At 42.4% G+C, this 21,654-nt stretch overlaps 1 protein-coding gene across 2 annotated transcripts in view; it reads left to right on the forward strand.

The window, feature by feature from the left end:
* The window catches only part of tenm2a (teneurin transmembrane protein 2a), a 158,835-nt gene that overhangs the window by 80,006 nt on the left and 57,175 nt on the right, over positions 1–21,654 (forward strand). For both annotated transcript variants that reach the window (XM_063876845.1, XM_063876846.1), the window contains exon 3: positions 14,589–14,795. In XM_063876845.1, the coding sequence (XP_063732915.1) occupies positions 14,589–14,795 (207 nt within the window). The remainder of the gene's footprint in view (positions 1–14,588; positions 14,796–21,654) is intronic.

The following is a 21,654-nucleotide window of genomic DNA, read 5'->3' on the forward strand; positions in this document are numbered from 1 at the left end:
GATGGGAGGAGCACGATGAAGGAAAATGTTACATTTAATACCGTTAGGTGTGGAGTATGTGATTGTGATTGTGTATTATCACATACGTGAATTATCATACATAAATATATGTGAAATTCTTCTTATCATATTGGATAATCCAGGAGGATTTTACAAGTCATTGAGAGGGATGAAAGGATATCCAGCCTCCCTAACAATGGCTTTAAGTGAAACTTTTACCCTCCCTACTTATATACTGTGTGTGTGTGTGTATGTGTGCAGGACTAGACTGCCATTTCAGCGTTGGTGTGCCCACTGGACACCTGTTCTGATATCTGAACATCGACAATCTTATTGTTCCAAGTGCTGCCTACACTATAATTCCACATACAGTCTGTAACGCACAACTAATGACACATCCTACAGGCTGTATCAGTGCGCATCTGTGTGTGTGTTTCAACCCAGATAACATCTTCGCCTTAGATAAACCTATTGTTCTCGCCTCCAACCACCATTATACCGTTGTAGGGGCAAACTGTTTCAAGGCTTCGGTTAAAACCCCAGTGAGTCTTCCGCCTGTATCCATCGACTTTATTCATTTCATCCTTTATTCATCTGTTTTTCCTCCTCTCCATCTGGCGCATTTTTTTTTGTTCTCCCAGCTCCTCATTTATGCAATTTTCACTCTCTTCTTTTTCATTCTTCCTCCTCTTCCTGCTCTCTTTCTTTCCTCTGCCATAGCTGGATACGGCGCAGTCATTTGCTGCTACAGTGTGTAGCTAGGAGCCCTCTCGCTGAGATAGATGCCTGCCTATGAAAGACATTTGTTTCCTTTACTGTCACTGTGCAATAATCAGCCACTCTAACCTAATCAACATATTGCCCTTGCGGTAAATACAGCTGAGCAAGTGGGTCCGCGCACATTTGTGTGGGCATACCAGCTTGTGTGTGTAGACGGGAGGGTATGTTTTTGTGTGTACCTGCAAGTGTGTGGATGGGCATGTGTGTCTATGCGTTTTCTTCTATTTGCCAGTGCATGTGACAGAGAAAGATGATTCTTGGTGAAAAAGCAGTTTGTTAGCGAATTAGAGTTAATTAGCCAACTTTCAGTTCCCAATGCTGTAATTGGGCCCATTTCTCTCTGTTTCCTCCAGCTGGCATCTCTCATCCACTGCGGAGAAAGGAGGAGAGAAAGAGAGAGAGAGAGTCGGAGAAGGAGGAGGAGTAGTTGGGGGGGTGCGCTGGGTGCATTACATGTCTGTAGGGGTCTGTGGAGTGCTGGCATACCTACCCCCTGGGGGTAAGAACCACTTGCGCTGGGGATTGAGACAGTGAGAAGTATTAACTGAGAGATAATGACGAAAGGAAGGCTGATGGGAAGGAAAATGCAAAAGAACGCAGAGAGGAAGTGGAGAGGGCTGAAGCTGTGGGTGGGGGGGTAAAGTGACAGAAATGTTGAAGGATGAGAGGGGAAGGCGTTATAATCATAAGCCATTACAAATTGAGGGAGCGGGGTACACCGCGGAGCGTGGGCAAGTACAGAAGGGAGGGCGGCTGTGTTCAAGTCCAGCTTTTGCAAAACTTTCTCACTCATTCCCCCCTGCTCTTTCCAATTCTTTCTTTCCTCTCTGCACCGGGCCTAATAAACCCAGAAGCGCTGTGAAGATAGCATTTAAAGGAGGCGACTCAGCAGGGTCTGGTTGAGGAAAAACGGGTGAGGGTTGGCAGAATAGGAGAGAGGCAAGGGAGTAGTGAAGCGAAGAAGAAGAAGAAGTGATGAAAGAGGAACGGAGGCTCTCCTGGTGCTGCAGCATGCTGATCAGTAGAGTCTAATGAAGGTGCAGATGCCCATAGGAGTCCTGCGCTCTCTTGACGACCACTGGGAATGGCAATTAATGCGTGGTGTGCTGAAGGAAGATGCACACACACACAAACTTGCTGAGCGCACACACTCAGACAGATCATTTGCATAAAATGTACCAAAAGCCTCAGTTGCCATTGTACTCAATTCAAACTGTATATGGTGCATTCAGCCATACCGCAGATTGTACAACGTAAATGTCTACCAGTGAGCAGCATTATACCCCATTATTTCATACCAGCAGCAGACAGAGAAGCACACAGCTCAAGTGATTGCCTCTATTGTGCATGTAACCACCCAGAACTCTCAACAATTATTTCTTTGGGATTCACCGCACAAAGGAGCCTTTTTCCCTCTGCTGCGTTGCCCTATATTTCACATATAAGCCTATGTGTGTATCAGAGCAGCTAACTCCCCTCGCACCACTCATTACCTTATTGATATTTGTACTCCAGTTGGTGTATGAGATATGATACGGAGTTGTATTGGGATACAAGGCTCAGGTGGATGGGTCCCTGCACTGCGGATTAGCCGTGTTGCGCGCGTATCCTGTGAAACAACTAGTTTTAGAGCAGGTCACTGAGGGACAGCACTGTTATGTAAAGATGAAAGGATAAACTGCTGAGAGTGGAGAGAAATGGACTGAGTAAGAGATAAGGAAGAGTGTGTGTGCATGGGTGTATCTTTACACAGGCATCTGTGCGTGAGCGAGTTTGCGAGTGTGTGCTTTGCAAATGTTACAAGCCAAATACGGCTGGTCCGCCCTCTTCGGAGATAAAATAGTCTGCATCTGTTTAACTGAGACAGCAGCATAATGGCACCGCAAAACCTAAATTGACACAAGGTTGAAAGAGAGGGTGGCGTTACAGAAACACTGAGTAGACTATGTTACAATGGGCCCTTCTCCAAATTCAAGTCCTCATAGTCAAAAAGAGAAACAGTCAAAAACTTATTTTGTGCTTGTCCTCTGCTTTATCCGTAGAAATTACCTTGACCTTTGCATGTCAACTGTAATGGTTCTCTCCTTCTCCTCATCTTTTATTCCGCTCCACCCTGTACGTACTTGCTGCCCATTGAAATTCAGTTTTTTGTCCAAATAAAAGACCAGATGAAAAAAATGCTTCCTATGGTGCCTGCCCCTGCCATCCTTCATCTGCAATAAAAAAAGACACAAAAACATTAAAGTTACAAGCTGAGCTTCAGTATTCAGCACTGGTGTTGTTGAACTGGAGTTCAAGCTTGAAGCTGTATAATCCTTCAGCAGCAAAAAAAAAGGACTCATTATTTACTTTTACCAAAAATGTGCGGTTTATTACAAGGGATGGAAAAAGGCATCGTTGGAATTATTTCTCGAAAGCTCACACGCACATTTGGTGCACTGAGTTTCGTGTCAGACAGCAGAGGTGCTATCAGTTGTAGTTAAGGAGGAGGGGTCTTAGTTACCTCTAGGTTAATGATCCTCATTAATATGCGCTAATATACCCCAGGTCATGCAGTAATTAAAAATCTCATTTGACGCTCTCAGCTTAAACTGACTTGGCTTCGTCCTACAAAGATGAGCATTTATTATTTGTCTCTGAGGTCTGTGCTTCATAGTGAGGGGGTGAGACTAATAGCTTAATGTTGAACATTTGACTGGGCTGTCTCTCATCTCCTGTGCATAGTAAACTATTTTGCATCTGCTTGGCTGGGCACAACTGTTTATGAGCCGGATGGCTTTTGCAGGTCGTGCCTTGGAGAGTTGCATCACGTTTGCAAGAGAGTGTTTGTGCAAAATGGGCAAACAAACAAGTGCTCGGAAATACACACTCAGGCATACACTTAGATGCACAACTGCATGTGAAGTCCATCATCATGGGGACATCCTTATTCCTCTGAGTCAGCTGATGTCAGCTGATGCAAGCTGTGCTAATTGTTAGGCTGTATGGTGATTGCATGTTCTTGCAGAATAAAGAGACAGACAGACAGACTGTAAAAAATGGTTAGCACCTGAAGGTCTTAATCTTGAACCAAACCAATGCATTCATGCGGGAGGTCTGGCAATGGGACCACGGTATATGCTAGCTAGCTAATGGCTGTCTTCTTTGTATTCAGATAAGCGGTACATTTATCAAAGCAAAAGTGCTACAGATTTATCAGTCACCAAAAAAGCATTTGGGATGGAATGACACATTAATGGAACATTTCCTGTGACTGGTTTTGAATGCTGTTCAAAAAGTGAACTACTCCAGTGAAGCATCCTTTTGAGGCAGACCAGAGAACGTTGGTTTGCTTCGCAGCAGAGTTCAAGTCCTTCGGTCGCCCAACCCAAGCAAACAAACAAACAAACAAATGCTGCCAATGGGGTGTAACCTCCGGGGTTCAGTTTAAAATTAGAGAGGCTGGTGTCAATGCGCAATTAGCCATGCCATATATGAAGATGCAGGGGTTTTGTGTGTATTTTTTGTTCACACATAAACTGAATCAGACACCTATTCTTCTTAGTGGGCCGCAAAAGTTTGTGACTCATCCTGTCCCTGTCACACACACATGCATAAACACACACAAATCCACTCAGCCTTCCATGACCAATGCAGCAGCTACTTCAAAGAGCCTAGACATTCATGGTAATCTGCAATCGCTTCTCTCCTCTCGCCGCACGCTCGCAAACACAAACACACCCTCAGAGGGAGACAGGCTGGGAGATAGTTGGCCAGATTTAAGTTACATCCATGAGATTTCATTGCGGATGTTCACGGTGCACCTTTCATTCGGTTTGATCTCGCAATCTGCAAGTAATTAACATCTGATTTACTGAGGCAGCAGCTAATAATGCAATCAGTGATTGGGACAGCCTCATAAACATGATGAAGAGCTCAAAAGGTGCAGTTCAGCGGCAGGATTTGTCTGAGATCCAAAAACTAGAATGTTGTAATATCCAAAATGTCAATTTCATTAACTAAGCCCACAATTAAACTCTAACTGGGAAAATAAATTGGGCGTCTGTTATGATAAAACTGTAATAATGACCTATTTATAAAAAAGGTTTCTAAAAGTAAGTCAGGTTGAGGTAATTAATCCAGCTTCTGAGGAAAAATGCATATTAAGAAGTTGCATAAAAGATTTCTTCATAATTAATCTTTAATGATCAAACTAAACTCCATCTTTGGAATTACAACAAAGACAGATATTGTGCTCATGAATCATTCTTTCTCTTTCGGAGATAACATTTCTCAGCCCCAAACAAATGTGTTGCATTTGCCCTTCACTCTAAGACCCTTGCCATTGAAACTTCAATATAATGCGGGTTGATTAACACTCCTTTCTTTTACCACAACAACATATTTAGACGAGAATAATCCCTGTAACAATGTCCCTCCCGATTTACAAGAACCTTTTTAAAATCCGGTAAAATCACCCAAAGTTATTGCATCTCCTGTTATATCCATTATTTGTGCGAGCCTCTTTCAAAGGACATCACAAAAGCAAGAGGTACGCACGTTGAGACAGGGAATCTGCTGCTTTACGCTGCTGTGTCTCTTTGATAAAGAACGCGCACATCTCTGAGGCGCAGAGTTTGTTCAAACCGAGGCGCAGAAGGCTCAGTAAATTTGGCTCAGAGTGTGTAGACCCCGGCCTGTTCACCTTGAGAAACACAGAGATGCTCAACAGTAAGCTAGTTAGAGGGAATACAATGTGGCTGTGTTTTTTTCAACTCTATCCTTTTTTTTCTTCTGCTGTTTCTATATATAGCATCTGCTGAACATCAAAGAGACGAGAGGTTTCTCTCAGCAACAGGCCGCAGCAGAATCATTATCCTCCGCCTCTAAATACGCCACGTGTGTTTGCACACATGTACGCTAATCGTCAAAGGAGACACCGCTGACTCAGCCTCACAAGCTCACACTCACACATGTACTTCACATAATGTAACATCACTTATAAAAACAAGACTCCATTGAAATCAAGTTTATTCATGGGATTACAATACAGCATGGTATCTCTGACTGCACAAGGTCGCAAACTGGCAGATCGACGCAGCAAACAAATCTGAATTGCTCCTCTTCTCTCCCGGGGCTCTTCCTCTCTCTTTTCTGTCTTTGAAATGTTTTCCTCTTTGTTTTTTCAGACGTTTTCTGTTCTTTTTGTGCTTTTTACGGAACCGGATTGTCATAGCAACCACAGCAATTACCGGTTGGTTCAGTGGAGCCCTGCTATGTTGAATAGGTATTTTGTGTACAAGCACCTGTTCATGTGCAAAAGAGTGTGCTGCACACTCCGCTGATAGATGTGTGTTTCTGTATTCCGCCGCACGTTTTTCATGCCTCTTTCTCGCAATTCCGTATGCATTGGATTCATGATGACTGCCGTTCTTTGAGATGTCGGGTGATTGTGCGTAATGCAGTTTTGTTTTAAGCGACGGTCTCGTCTCCTAAAAATGTCATGAAATGAGCCCCATCTTAAAATGCAAATACTTTTTTGTTCTTTGCAAGTGAAATAAAGGCATTCACCCTAAAACGCTTGTGTGCAGGAGACGTGATACAACCACAAGGTAGATGGGAACCATCAGAGTGGAAATTTAGTCATGAAGAGGTGTGAACATTTCATTTAAGCTTCGATGACTCACGCTTAAGTGCTAATTGGTTTAATTTTCTCCTTCAAAGTTTTCGTTAAACTTCTGTCTTTCCAAACCTTACCTCGATCTTTAGGTGTGGCTGTCTCTTGTTATTATTGTTTTACTTTCGTTGAACTTAAACTAACCTTTGTGCCTGCCAAGAACGTACACAATTTGTGCAGAAGGAAGTCATCCTCCATGAGCATTTCTGTCCTATTTCATGTCCACAACATGGTATCTGTAGTTCACCATTTTTTACCATGTCACTAAACTTCCTGCTTGTAATTCAGCAATGCGGCAGAACGGAGGAAAAGCTCTTCCTGGGCATTTCACCCTACTTATTTTCGCACTGCAACATCTAAAAGCTTTCTCCGGTTGAGATAACAAACACACAGATATTGCTCTTCCAGATAAAATATAAATCCAAGAGGGTCTTTCTGAAGTTGGGAGCAGGTTTACTCTTGTTATGTTTGTGAATTCACTAAGTGCAAGTCTTATCTCCACTCATCAAAGAGCTCGTCCATATTTCACTGAAAGCAGTATCGCAGGTATCATTAAATCTACCACGACTAGGTGAGAATATAATCTGAAAAAAATGTGCCCTGCCCTTAAATTACCTAAGAGATTGCTCAGCATTGTGCAAAGTGCTGTCACTGCGTTTTATCATTCAAATAACACATTCGGATATAATTGGTTTAGTTTTTTTACTCCATGGCAAAAAATGACTTCATTTGTGTAGTTGTTGTTAGTCCATTATTATATTCTATACCACTTATATGTGATTATGTTGCTACTGATTAACAATATATTATGTTTTCTGCCCTCAACTTTAATCTTTGATTTATTTATTTATTTATTTTTGGCCGGGCATCAAATTAATTCACAAATAGGCACCAGGCAGTTTTTTAGACACAGCAGTGACAAAAAAATGACTTATTTACTGTTACAGATTTTGCATAATACACACACACACACACATACACACACACACACACACACACACACACACACACACACACACACACACACACACACACACACACACACACACACACACACACACACACACAAACTCTTTCCAAGTCTAAGAAGATTTTCTATTCCACTGCACCGGGTGTTAAAGGTGTGTCCATGTTTGTGTGTGTTTTTTCCTGTCCACCTGTCTGTGTATATGTGTGCAGTTATGAGTGCATGCCTCTGTGTGTGTGTGTGTGTGTGTGTGTGTGTGTGTGTGTGTGTGTGTGTGTGTGTGTGTGTGTGTGTGTGTGTGTGTGTGTGTGTGTGTGTGTGTGTGTGTGTGTGTGTGTGTGTGTGTGTGTGTGTGTGTGTGTGTGTGTGTGTGTGTGTGTGTGTGTGTGTATGCATTTATGTGGGAGAAGGAGGCTATTCATTTTGATTGTTTTCAATGAGGGTCGCATTCAAAGAATCCATAACAATGCCATCAATCCACGGCAGCGGCAACAACATGGATGTAATTTATATGGTAATGCAGCCTCCATGGTTGCCCCATGGTATGCAGTGGACATCTCTGACAATGGACAGCATGGGTGTGCTGCAGCATCCTAATGCTATGTATAGCCACGGATACACACACAAACACATTTGCACTTCACAGCAACAGGGAGGCATGTTTCAATTAGCAGATGCAGATAGGTGCCGGGTTTGTGGAGTTTCGGGTCAAAAGGGTTGAGTGTGTCGCTCGGTGTCAGCTTGTGTCTGTCCTCCTCTCCAAATAAAGAAAGGCAGCCTCTTCAGTGAGGAGCGACCTTCTGAACCAAATGTCAGAGAGACTCAGAGATGATATGTTAGCAGGTTTCTTTCAATGCTTTGTCAAGTTAGCTGTAAGTGACTCATCATGTGCCGCTCTCACAGGGAGTTTGGAGGTTTTGTTAAATAATTGTGTCCTTGTGAATGTTCTAGACTGGACCGTGAATTCCAATGCACTCATTGTCATAAAGGTCAAAGGATGTTGTAAAGAGACAGTTAATCATCAGAAGCTTTTATATTTGGACGGCTTCACAGTCATTGATTGCCATCTTCAGTAGAGTTTTACTCTTTTATTGTACAGATCACGGCGAGTTCTGATTCTGAGCTTCCTTGGTGGTGTTCGGCCATCATCTTTTTTCCTTTCCTCTTCGCAACATGTGTTTCTTTATTATTATTTGACTTGAGATGTACATTGTTACAGCAAAAGTGAAGATAGAGACAAAGTAAAATGAAATACTATAAGATCAAAAGCCATGCACAAAAAATATAAAATGAAAAGTTAGAAAAAATGTAAATTCTAATCAAGTCAAATTATAAGTAAATTCTTCTAATCTACAGATTTCAAATTTGTGTTATTGCACAACAGTAGTGTCATAATTTGGTTTGGTTTATATAATATATGGTGTATAATAGTGTGTATATTTATATATGATATTGTATAAAAGCACACATAAAATTAGTTCAGCAAACATTGGCAGTTTAAAGGGCTGTTCTATCGAATAAGGAACTACATGTGTTCTAGAATGGGAATTATTAATTAACATCTTGTCAATTCCCTTTTCAATATCTGATGAATTATTGGATGGAATAAGAGTACATACAGGTTTGTTAAAACTAGATTCCTTTGAAAACTTTTATTTCTTGATCTCTACAGAACATTCAGCACCACAAACTTTAGGTTACCTTCAAAATGCTGACGTCTCAGTCTGACTGTCATCATCTAAAATGGATTAAATGAGAAAATATTTATAAAGTGAAAGCATTCATATTTAATTTGGTTTTTTTTAGTCAAGAAATCAAATGGTTTGCTACGCCTTGTGGGTTTATTACTCCTCTTTAGAGTATCAAAAAACAACATTTGTGCTCCTTTAATGACACGCTTTGTTAACCAATGCTTCAGTATATTGGTATATTCAGTAAATTGCCATTTATGAAATAGTAAAGCCTACATTTTTTTCATCAACTCTTGAAATGCACGCATGATTTGGAACTATACGTCATAGCTTCAACGAACAGAAACATGATTAAGTGGGCTAATGGCGATACATTATTGCGCAACTTATGGAAAGCATTGAGAAGAGGATCTGATCATCTGGGAGGCAACAAGGCACCACTTCTCATCTGGGAACTGATTCATTGTTCCCATCCCTACTGGTGTAAACTACACTGAGCCGGGACTTCTTCAATCTGAAACTTTTTAGTGCATGGGAAAAGAACATTTAGGTTAAACTCATTTTTAACAGATCTGCCAAAACCTGGAAGGAATACAAAAGCTGAAACTGAGAAAAAGCTGTGATGCGAAACAAAATAATGTGACGCTGAGAGTGTGGATAGCACCTTGTTCCCAGCTGGAAGGCGTCTTCATCATGTGCTCCTGCGGGCTGTTTGTGTATGTCTGTGGGTTTTTTAGAGGATCTGCCTGTTTTAGAAAGAGGGAAGAGGGCCCGCATAGATGTGGAGTGATGGAGTGATGCAGGCGTGATGAAAGAAAGGAACGGAGCCCGAGCTGTAGGCCACAGAAGAACCCAGCCACTGTGTTACACATCAAAGAAAGAGCCAGTGATACAATCATCTCTTTAGGCTGTGAAAGCTCAACTTAACTAATTAAAAGACGTCTGTTGAATCATCCTTTTATCTCTCCCTTTCCTTCTTTACTCATTTTATCGCTCTTTTTTTTGCAGTGGCTCTGATTGTGAAAAGGAATAAATGAGCAGGAAAGTTGTGGGAGAACGCATTCAAGGTATCGAGCGGATAAACTTGGCCATTCCTGGATATGCTGTGACAGCAATTTGTTGCTCATACTGTACAGATGCTAACAGGTGTGCATCAGGCTGAATGAAATATCAGAAAAGGCATGAATACAAGGAAAAAAAGAGGCGAGGATTAGAGGGAAAAAAAGGGGAAGGGGGGGTAACAGGAAGAGATGAGATGGAGACAGACTGCACTGTATAGATAAATAGAGAAAAGGGCCCATTGTGTCAGCAGCTGTCATCACTAAATAGCCCTCAGATCACTGTCAGACACTACCACACACACTTATATAGAAGCATACTCTCACACACACACACACTGACTGACAGCTCCCCCTCAGTCCAACATCTGTGCTGACAGCAGCCACGGTAATGAGTCTCTGCATGTGCCAGCATGGGTGTGTCGTCTCTTTTTCCTCGCTCTTTCCTCGCACGCGCCGATCATTCAATCATTCCACGTCTCCCTTATCTTGTTGTTCCCCCTCCCCTTCTTCCTCTGTTCGTCATCTTCTTAATAGTGGAGCGTGCTGATTGAGCCGCACGAGTAAGTGAGAACAACAACAAGTCGTAGTCGGTAGATTTGTATTTTTTTCCTTCCAGGTGCGCTGTATGTCACGTGGAGGTGTGTAGGAAGAGAGGGATGAGAGAGATGATGAATGGCTCTCGTTAGAGGGGTAATTTGTCTCTCCTTGTCTGACTGGGCTCCAGCTGTCGCTCCATCCCTCGCTCCACTCCAGTCTCCTCGGCCTACAACTCCTCACCTCAGCCAGATGGGTGGACGGATGGACGGAGCAAGGCAGGAGGAGAATGCAAGGAGGAAGGGACGGATATAAATACAAGGACGAGAAAGGGAAGGGAACAGAAGTCATTAAACAGTCAACAATGAGAATTACGTTGCCATTACATGGTATGAATGGCTTTGTGGGGATTATAGGAAGTTCATAGATTAGACATTTCAATACAGTAGCGCAGCAACAGCGAACACTAACATGACTCATATGAGCTTAAGTCAAAGCCGTGTGCTCACACAACAGACCAATGATGAGACAGTTTCTTTTACATTGCAATGAAATCATCAAAGGACTACGCTAATCCCACCGTCTTTAGATGGGCAGTTTTTCCCCCTGTGATACACATATTTTTCACACTAATCAACACTTGTGAGAGAACCGTCGATTCTGTGGTTGGATGGCGAGACGGACGCAGAGATGCGTACAGATGGCCGGGGAGGCGGATGAAGGACGGGCCACGGAAACAAATCGTCAAGAGGAACGCTCATTGCTAAGTCTTTGTTCTAATAACACAAAGCAATTTCCACTGACCTTTCCAGATATGTAGCGGGCAGAAATGACTGAGTTAAGGATGCCCCACAGCATAATTGCTAAGGAGATTAAAGTTCCCTTAATTGCTTTTGGCCAACTAGTGCAATTTTTCCTTTTTTGTAATTAAAGTGATTTAAAATATTAATAACCACGCTGGCGTAACAAGTAACCTTATGCGTACAATAAAAAAAACATGCAATGAAGCAATCTCTAAGGAGTGCACCTACACTCACACACACAAACACACACTTGTGGACATTTTTTTATTGGCTGCTGTCACCACTAGCCTCATTATGGGTTTGGTGAAATATGCAAATAGCAAGGTACCTGCTCGCCGTCAATTGAAGTGAATGATCGATTCATTTAGATCAATCGTTTTTTCCCTATCTGGCCTATTCCCTCTTTACCTCTTCATTACTTTTCTCCCTGTCCTCAATCTTCCTCTTCTCTGTCCTGTCTTATTCCCTCTTCCCTTCCTAATAACCCTCACCTATTGGTTTTTCCCCCAATTTCTTTTTGTTAATTGCCGATAAGTTTTGTCAGCTTCTGGACTGTCACATTTCCCTCCGTCCTCTTCTCCCTCCCTTTATTTTGCTCCCACTTTCCCTCTCCATTCCCCTCTGTGACCTCATTCGCTCTCCCCCCTTTCTCTCCATCTGTCTCACACTGTTCCTCCCCTCCTGTTGGCCACAGTGTTTGCTTTGCCATTGTTTATCCATTTTTCTCTGTTTGCACTGATGAGATTGACTGGACACACAGCCACACACACACACACATACCTAAACACAAGACAAGGCTGGCCTCTCTCTGGGGTGTAGTTAACGGGGGGGGGGGGGGCTGTGTATCGATCCTAGCTCTGGTTTCCATGACGCAAAGCTCTAAGCTAGAGCAGTTGGGACGGCAGGATGGAGACATCACTCTGCCTCCATTTCCATCAAATATATCTCTATAAAGCCGCAATGGCACCTGGACTCAAACGTGTATTTTTCCATGATTAATGCGCTTCATTTTAAAGCAGCAAAGATTGGCAAGCTAGCCAACAACTATGTCCAATCACTTTGTTTCTTAAATGATGTCTTCATTTATCTATCCCACTCCCTCCCTTGCCTAGATACAGTTTCCCTGATGCCAGCAATATTGCACTGTTCCCAAAAAAAGCTCCCAATCTATCATGGCCTTTACACATTTTGATTTCCATCAATACTCTGAGATGGGAAGGTGAATGCTGTCAAATTACAATCACACCACATCTGTATTCTGGAGGAGTGTCAGTAAGAAAAGGACAAAGAAAAGCAAAATACATTTTCCTGGCTTTTCTCCAAGGTCTCACATCTCTCTCCTCCTCTATTCTTGCAAATTTTTGTCCTGAAGAAAAGGGAAAATAGAAATGTGATAAAAAAAAGATGTGAAGTACTGAAAGGCCGTGCATTATACTTTTTATTAAAATGTTCCTGGTAAAATTTTCTTTGACCAAAGAAAGAATGGATGAAGGTAAAACTAGGGCCTATTTTTTTCCCCCTCGACCCCTACAATTTTTGCTCTGGGTAGGTGAAGGTCATCAAAAGAAAATACAGATTGTTGGTGCAAAAACATTTCTGGTGCCCAAGGCCATCATGGTGAAAGTGGAATCAGGAGAAAATAAGTGATATTGAGTCAGTCAAAGTGTCTTTAGTCGACTATAATTAGCAGTTGTAATAACCCAGGTTCTTCGGTGGATTGGCTGGATTCCTTGGCCTCATTCTCACTGTATTGTTGATTGATTGAGCTGCAAATATGGCAGACATAATTATTCTATATTTTGAGCCGTCTGCAAATAGAATTTATTAGATCTGTCTTTGTCCTTGATTCCAAACCTTTGGAGAGTAGAGAACGTTTTCTCCATCCCTCTTTTTTGCTCTCTGGTGTATGGGACAGCCTGATTGTGTCCACGCGTCCCCACGGCTCCCACTATTTAAAGACTCGGCAGTTAACTTTCTTTTGTCTCCACCATGTAGAGGACAATCTTACATTGGATGTAGGCCTTCACGAAAATCTTATCCTACTGTTGGCAAAGCAAAAGATTGTAAAATGTGTAATTTATTAAATGTTATGAATTTGCTTGTGGTGTCTAATGTTAGCAAACATAAGCTGGGTTTTGCAGGGATTTCATAACTCTTGTTAATTTCTCACTGCATTTGAGCATCATTTTTGTAATTTTCACTACAGTAGGCACCGTTTAAGTTGTATAGGCTTGCTTTAATTGATCAAGTGTAAGGATAGTGCTTCAAATGCTTGTTCTTAGAGTTTGTATGGATGAGAAATCAATTAGGGTTAAAGGCGTCAGCATGGAAAATTAGTTTAAACTGAGCTAAATTGAGCATAAGTGTGTAATCATGAGTTGAGTGTCTGCGGTGCATTTAATATCTCTTTGTCGCTCATTAATGTAACAAGGAGATCTGCTGGCTTTTTCTAAAAATCTATTTTCTCAGCAAGCTTCTGTGTTTTTATCCGAGCTGCTTTACATTGCTATGACCGGGGGTCTGTTCCAAGAAGCAGGCTTACTACTGAGTTATCTGGATCATTTAGCAGATTACAACGTGCAGCTGCTCTTTGGACATTCGTTTTAAATGGTTAAAGTTGGATTCTTCGAAAAACTAAAAAATGTAAATGTATTAACTTACCACCATGCAGGTTTAGTTTTATTTTATTTTGCGGTATCAGTGTGAGATTTCTGCAGAGCCACATTGTTTTGAGTCATATGACACATAAACAATGTCCTTGTTGGTTTAGGATACTTTTCAGAACAAGCTGTCAACAGTTTTCACAAATACCTTAAAAAGTAGTTCCACTGAAAACTGTCAGCATTAAAGTCCCATTTTCATACAATGTATTCGAGAAAAAAACTAAAACAAAATGATATCCATGGCGACAAATGCTAAAATTGTCCACTTTTTGGGTTAATGGAATTCATTCTGGGCTTATCCAATAGGAATGATCCAGATAAGTTAGTGAACCCGCCTCGGAACAGGTCCCTGTCTCGCTGTCAATCATTGCCATTTGTTTTGTCTAACGCGCCACTCCCCTCCCCCCTCTCTCTCTGTCCCACCATCCTCCAGGTCGCCCACTCCCTCCAACCTCTTCCTCCTCCCTGCTCCCTCCGTCCCTCCCGTCCTCCTCGTCCGCCCCCCACCACCCCTCCCCCGGCCCATCTCCACCGATCAGGGAATGCCAGGTGCCCCTGCTGGAGAAAAACTCCACCCACTCCCACCTGGAGCCTCACCCCGAGGATTCATACTTGCTCCGGGCCCAGGCCTCGTCCTCGGGTAAGAAAGAGAGTTCGCCATTCACCCATCCCCCTTTTTATCCTTTCATTCATTTTATTTATACATCAACATATCATCCATCACCTGCATTACCTCATCAAGTGTCCATTTCCTGATCTGATTTAGTCTCTGCTCAGGAAAATGCCAAGCCATCCTCTCGCTTTAATTCAATGTCACATCTTGTTCTTCTAGCCATTTTGTCTCTGCTCGTTTTTTTCCATTCCTCAGTAGTCAGCATTTGTTTGCAGGGCCGGGAATCAGACCAAAAGAACTAAAGCAATTATTGTTTGCATTGTGACAGATCATAAAATATGCAGTAAGAGATTTAAGACAGAAATTGATTCTAACCGTGGTTAATTGTGGATATTACGGGTTTCATTAGGGGGGAGATAAATCCTATTATTGATCATTTAAGGACTCAATTTAAAATCTTTTTATTGTAAAACATCACCCGGCATATGCAGACGGCTGCACAAGATAATGACAAATTATAATAAATTATTTTGTAGAAGCATAATCAGGAACAGAAAGTAACAAAAGGAAACATTCTGTTCCTAAACCATTTGTCACACAATAAATAAAAGCTAATTTAAGCTCAAATTGGTCAACTCTTAATGGATCATATTTTAAATATAACCGTCCCACCTTAATTAACTATCGCCAGAAAACTATGATGCAAGTAAACGCAACCTCTTCACTCGGCACAGCACAGACTGTTTGCCAGTGAGTAGGTGTGTTTGTACTTACTTTCCATATGACATTAATAATGTGCCGGAAAGTGAAAGGTAGGGGAATGATGAATTTTAAGTGCCGGCAGGAGGATCAGTGTAGCAAAAGACAAACTAGTTAGTTTTTCCTGGCTGTAAGCTTCCTCTTTCATCATTGGTCTCTCTTGTTGGCTGTTACAGGCCCTGTGTGCTTATATCAGCAGCTCGCAACCATTTCTCTCCCCCATACACACACACACATCTGCTGTGATGAGTTTGTTCATCATCATACACATTTATTCCCAACAATTAGCTAACCGTGGGCCAACTCCGTCTAACTCTCTGCCCCTCTCTTTCCCGCTTCTTTTCCATTCCTCTGTGCATCTGCACTTGTAATCAGCAGATATATTTAGCAGCTGCCTGATGGGAGGAGAGGGGGGTGGGAAGAGAAGTCCTAATGTGATTTTTGGTGGAATACAATCTATTGTTAATGGCGTTAGGCTCTCCTTTGATCCAGTATAAATCTTCATTAGGGAAGGCCCGGGTCCCAGGTTCAAGAGCAACGTGATTAGGAGGCTTTTAAAATGACGTTACATCAGCCTTCTAATTGGTTTACTGTTTGCTGGGGCAACATCAATCATTAGCCCAGTAACCACACAGCAAATAAATTCACTCTGCCACTGACACCCTAATGGCAGACGCTGGCAAAGAGGGAGAGTGAGGCTCGCAGGCACACTCTCTCTTTCTCTTTCTCTCATTCTTGTTCACACACACCCACACTTTCTGTTCTGGGACCTTCTTTCCAGTCTCTGCTGAGCGTGTACACACAGAGATGGCGAGCGAGGGAGACAAAGAAAAAAACAAGAATGACAGAGAAAAAGAGGGGAAAAGAGGCAAATGGGAGCAAAAATATAGAAAGCCAAACTTTGACTTTTGAAGTTGTTTAATGAGACATCGAGCATGGGGGGGGAAAATCAAAAAGCAGAGAAAGAGAAAAGAAACATCTGAAGAGAATAAAAATAGATGGAGTCTGTAAGGGAGACGGAAACCAAGAGACACAGAGAGTCAAAGAGACAAAGGACATTAAAAGAGGGGAATTTGAATAAAACGGGGTGCGCTGATGAGAGCTTAGAGGGTGAAAAGAGAGACATTTGGATGGAAGGAGAACAACATTGAGATGAAAATTGCAAATTGCCACGTTTCCCAGCCAGGACTGCTGATATAATGGGTGCAGAGAGAGTCCTTGGCTTTGGGCGTCCATTAAAATCGACCTAAATGAGTTTAGAGTGGCAGTCTGGCAACTGCATAAACAAACCCTGGCATGTAGGAAGTCACAGGAATGGCTGCGAGGAAATAAAACACCTATAACCGGCGTCTGTTTATGCATGTGCTTGTGTGAGTGTCTGTTTGTGTGATTTGTGTGGTCCTGCAGAGAGTGGACGCTGGGCAGGAAATGAGGCTTACCAAGCCAGGCAGAAACTGACCACAGCGAGATAATCCTCAGGAAGCAGCATGCTGTTTGTATGTGTGTGTGTTGCTGTCTGCGTGCGTGTGTTGGTTCTGTAAAGTAGTCCACCATTACCTAAGCTAACAGGTGGACAGACATGACTTGTGTTCCCGCTGAAGCGTGACAGGTGAACGGGAACGGAACGGTGTTGCCGAGGATTGGCTGGGAATTGGGTATGCGAATGTTTATGTGGGAATACTGTCTGGCTCGGAGCACCTGTCTGGGAACGCCGGGAGAGCTGAGACGGCCAACCGGAGCGTGGCAGATCGCTCCTGGAAAGAGCTAGCGTTAGCGCTGTCTCTGGCCATTCATTATGCATGGGGAATGCTAGGCTATTTTTAGCCCGAGCCTCCTCTAAAGTGGCTAGCTATCTGCTGCCAGGGAAGCCACCCCAAGTCACTGCCGAAGCAATGAATGCTTAATGGCTTTGTTGAAACAAATCTGCAGAAACAAAAGGCCCAGCAAAGACGCGTTGCCTCCTTCTGCTGTAATGTTATTCTTCATAATGGTGCTTATGTAAGGGTGACATTTGCGTAACAGGGGGATGATTCGCGGTGTGTGTGTGCAGCTATATGCATCTGTGTGTGTGCGTGGGGGTATTATCCACACGTGCATTTTTCTGCTCATGGAGACTGTTTGTTTTTGGCTGAATTTGATGACTCTTCTCTAGCGGATTATTGCCTCCTAATTAGACAGAGATGACTAGCCAAGGCAGAGGCGTTGTGTGTGTGTGTGTGTGTGTGTGTGTGTGTGTGTGTGTGTGTGTGTGTGTGTGTGTGTGTGTGTGTGTGTGTGTGTGTGTGTGTGTGTGTGTGTGTGTGTGTGTGTGTGTGTGTGTGTGAATTTAACTATATCTTTTTTGTTGGTGCCTGTATGTGTTTGTGTGTATAATAAAGCTCCTTTTGTCAGCATGTGTGTTTCACCTCAAGCTCTCCTTCCATTGTGCTCAGCCCCTGAGCTCTGAGAAGAATGACAAATGAGGAGCATGTGACATTCTCAGACAGAGGACATGTGAAGCCGCAGCATATGGGAATATACCACCTTAAAACACAGGGAGAATAGCAATTAGCACAGAGTGAAGGTGCATGAAAAACAATGGGGGGGTGGCAGTTTTTTGTAAAGACATAGAAGCACTGGAGATGTGAGAAATTTTTTAAAAATTGAAACAGTAGCAGTGGGAAGGACGGAGGGAGGGCAAGGAGCTGAGCCCTGCAATGATCCCTTTTTAACTGCTGAATGAACATTTCTATTCTGTGCACACACACACACACACACACACACACACACACACTAACACACACACATCCAGATGCACATCCTTCCCTGCGACTTTTCTCGGTTAACCACAGAAAAATGTCAATGAACAGTTTGCCTATCCATGGCTGCAAAACAAACTGCATTGGTTGCTTCCAGCTGGTCACACAGACACACACACATGCACACACACACACACACACTGTGAGGTTAATATGGTGTGGCGAGCCCCTGCCTCTCACTTGTGTGCTATAGAGGGGCTGCAGGTTACCAGACAGGCTAATGCTCCTCAACGGAATGAGGCTCCGTTTGAATTGCAGAGCATAATGAACTTCCAGGGATTAGCCTGAGCCAAACCAACAGCTTACAGCTATAGTACCCACCCACCAACCCCCCACCCCCCCTCTCCAGTCGCAGGGGGTGTTGGACAGAATAAAGTGGGTCAGGCTTCAACAGCAGTCAGAAGGGCTTGAGCTTGTCCAAAAAAGTGGCAGTGAAAACAAAACCGAGAGCTGTTAAGAGAATCTTTCCACCATCGCTGTTTACTCACACTGGCGAGTCAAAGGGAGAGGAAAGAAAGGAGGGAAAGATAAAGTGGAATAAAATGTGAAATGCTTGGCTGCTCCCTAATTGCTCTATTTCCTCACCACATGTTTTGCCTTTTATCCGACTGGGTTCCCGGTTAAAACAGTTGTTCCTATCAGCCTACCTGCGGGTTGTACTTGAGCAAACCGGACAATTCATCTGACTAAATCCTCTATCTTAATTTATTGGATCCATTTGCCCGCAGCCTACTTGTTACTGTGCGCTGCCTCTGTTCCAATGGTTGGTCAGATTTGTGTTTCTGTGGCCAAAGCAATCTGTGGTTCTCTTCAGAAGTTGTCTGAGCATATGAAAGAAAAACAAACGGCCTTATACTTCAGCCTTGTTACTCAGGCAGACCCCAGTTCTCCTTGTGTTTGTGTTTTCTCTGAAGAACTATTAAGGATTCTTTTTAATGGATTTGGAGTCTACATGAAAATACATTTAATGTAGCAGACAAAAATGTGTCTCTGGTTTTAACTGTTTTGCAGCATACTAAAGGCGGTTTGAAAGAGAAAGGCTGAATGTATGAAAACAACAGTAAACATTAGCATTGAATCATTCATGCACTTTATTTTGCAAATATTGATTCAATGCAGAATAAAAGAAACAATCTCATTCTGTCATGTAACAATTCACTTCAGCTAACCTGACAGTACTCGGCCCGGGGTGGCTGTAAAGAGAGAAAATGCATAGAATTACAGGAAGTACTTTTCCCAGCATTTACATTTTTCTGACTTTATCTGGAGACTCATAATACAATTCACAGCTCTATGATAGATAATAGCATTTCTGTCTCTTTTTTGGAAGCGGAATGTTAAAGTCTTTATTACAAAATGTGGCAGGTGTGAGATTCTGCAACACTACAGGATTTATTACTCAGTCCCCGTGTAACAATATAGTGACTGGACTGTTAAACAGTACACACACACATTTCCACACATTTGAGAAATGCACACACACTCAGCAGTTCATAGAAAACTAAGGCTATAAAACCATGTATTCCTCTTCCATACAAGGTGTGCTATATATTATTCATCCCATTTTGAATGAAAAAACTGTTCAATATTTATAGCAGGAAAGTGAACAAAGGCGAACCTGTGCTTTTTTTCTTTGCGGAGGTTTAAACATGGGAGACAGTGGGGTAGTGTGTGAGCAAGGCAGTGCCTTCTTTATTTTCATATACCTCGGACTGTGTGCCCGTGCCTTCATGTGTGCGTGCAGGCTTATTTTTCCCAGGCTCTGTGTTGTGTGCATTGTTGCTCTGCTTAGATAAAAAGTATTTATGCAGATTGGGTGTAGTTGGAGCTCTTTCACATTTATGGATGCATTGCAGAGAGGGGAAGTCGGTTCAAATGTATTTATAAAGTGCTCTTAAGAAACAAGATTTATTTGAAAGTGCTTTACATCTCAGCAGAAGACACAAACAAAATGCAAATAAAAGCACCATAAAAGCAGAGGGGAACAATCCTTTAAGGAAGAATGAGGCTGTATAGAGAGGAGGATAAATAAACTCTTTGCATGCTTTAAAATCAATTTCCACTCTGCATGTATGATGCAGGACTTTTCCTGCAGGTGTGTAACTGCGTGTCTCTTTGCTTATGCCAATGTATGCACATCAGTGCCGGTTCTCCCAGGAGCATCTTTGCATGTGAAACAAACAGATGTTTTGCGTCTCTCCCGTGTAGCAGAGGTCAGGCCCCTTCGTCTTTCTCTCGTCTCCTTACCCTCTTCGGCTCTTCTCTCCTTTCACAAGCATCTGTTCTTCGGGGCCATGTGGGTGACACCTGCGTCCCGGTGGCGGCCCGGAGGAATCAGGTCACCTTACAAACTGGCCGCCATTACAGCTGCAGATACAAGGGAGTGCCATGCCCCCTATGCTCTAAACACCCGCTTAGAGAAAGGAAATGAGGAAGAATGAATGGCTTAATTCCCGGGAATATTAGTGGGCCCAAAGTTTATTTAGCTAACATTTTTTAAAATGGGTTAGTCATGCACCAACCAGGTTAAGACTCCAAATTACCAAAATACAATTAACACCTGGGACATAACAAGACACCAAAGAAAAAACAAAACAGCTTAAAAAGAAATCCAAAACAGCTGCAATTCAGCATGTGGCCACAAATAGAGGCAAAACTATTAGAAAGACGTACAAAAAAACTAAAAAAAATTATAAACTACAAAGATAAGGGAAAGGATAACACAAAGTCAAAACCAAAAAGAAAAGAAAAACAATTAAAATGTTATAAAAACAACCACAAAGGGATAAAAATAACAGTTAAAAAAAAGACCAAAAATAAAGATGCATAAAAACGACTACAAGAGGATCCCTTGTCTTAAATTCTTAGTAACTTTGTACCATGTAGGGTAACTGGTGGGGCGTTTTGCATGGCAATATCCACTCATGCAGATACTTAATGCTACAAATATATATATGTTTAAAACATACATTCCTTTGAGGTGGTTTCTTCTATGTTCTGTCTGTTGTTTCAGTGTAAAAGTCATTACCATTGATGCCTCATAAATCTCTTGATGGACAAATATCAAAGCTGAAAAGGGGGCAGGAGTGTGCCCCACATCCACTCCTCTTTCTTCTCCTCACGCTGTTTCTTTTCTCATCTCATTCAAGAGGAGATGACAAATGCTAGGGGAACAAGTGTGATCGCTCAGCTTGACAAAGCAGTTGCCGCTGTTGTTTTCACCCTGCACATACATGTGCATATGTGCACTCACTACTCATTGTTTGATCAGATCCAGCAAGGGTATGTGAAAACAAACACAATCAACTTAATGTATTCCACACCCAGAT

This window comes from Eleginops maclovinus, chromosome 23 (assembly GCF_036324505.1).
Source record: "Eleginops maclovinus isolate JMC-PN-2008 ecotype Puerto Natales chromosome 23, JC_Emac_rtc_rv5, whole genome shotgun sequence".
NCBI classification, from domain to species: domain Eukaryota; kingdom Metazoa; phylum Chordata; class Actinopteri; order Perciformes; family Eleginopidae; genus Eleginops; species Eleginops maclovinus.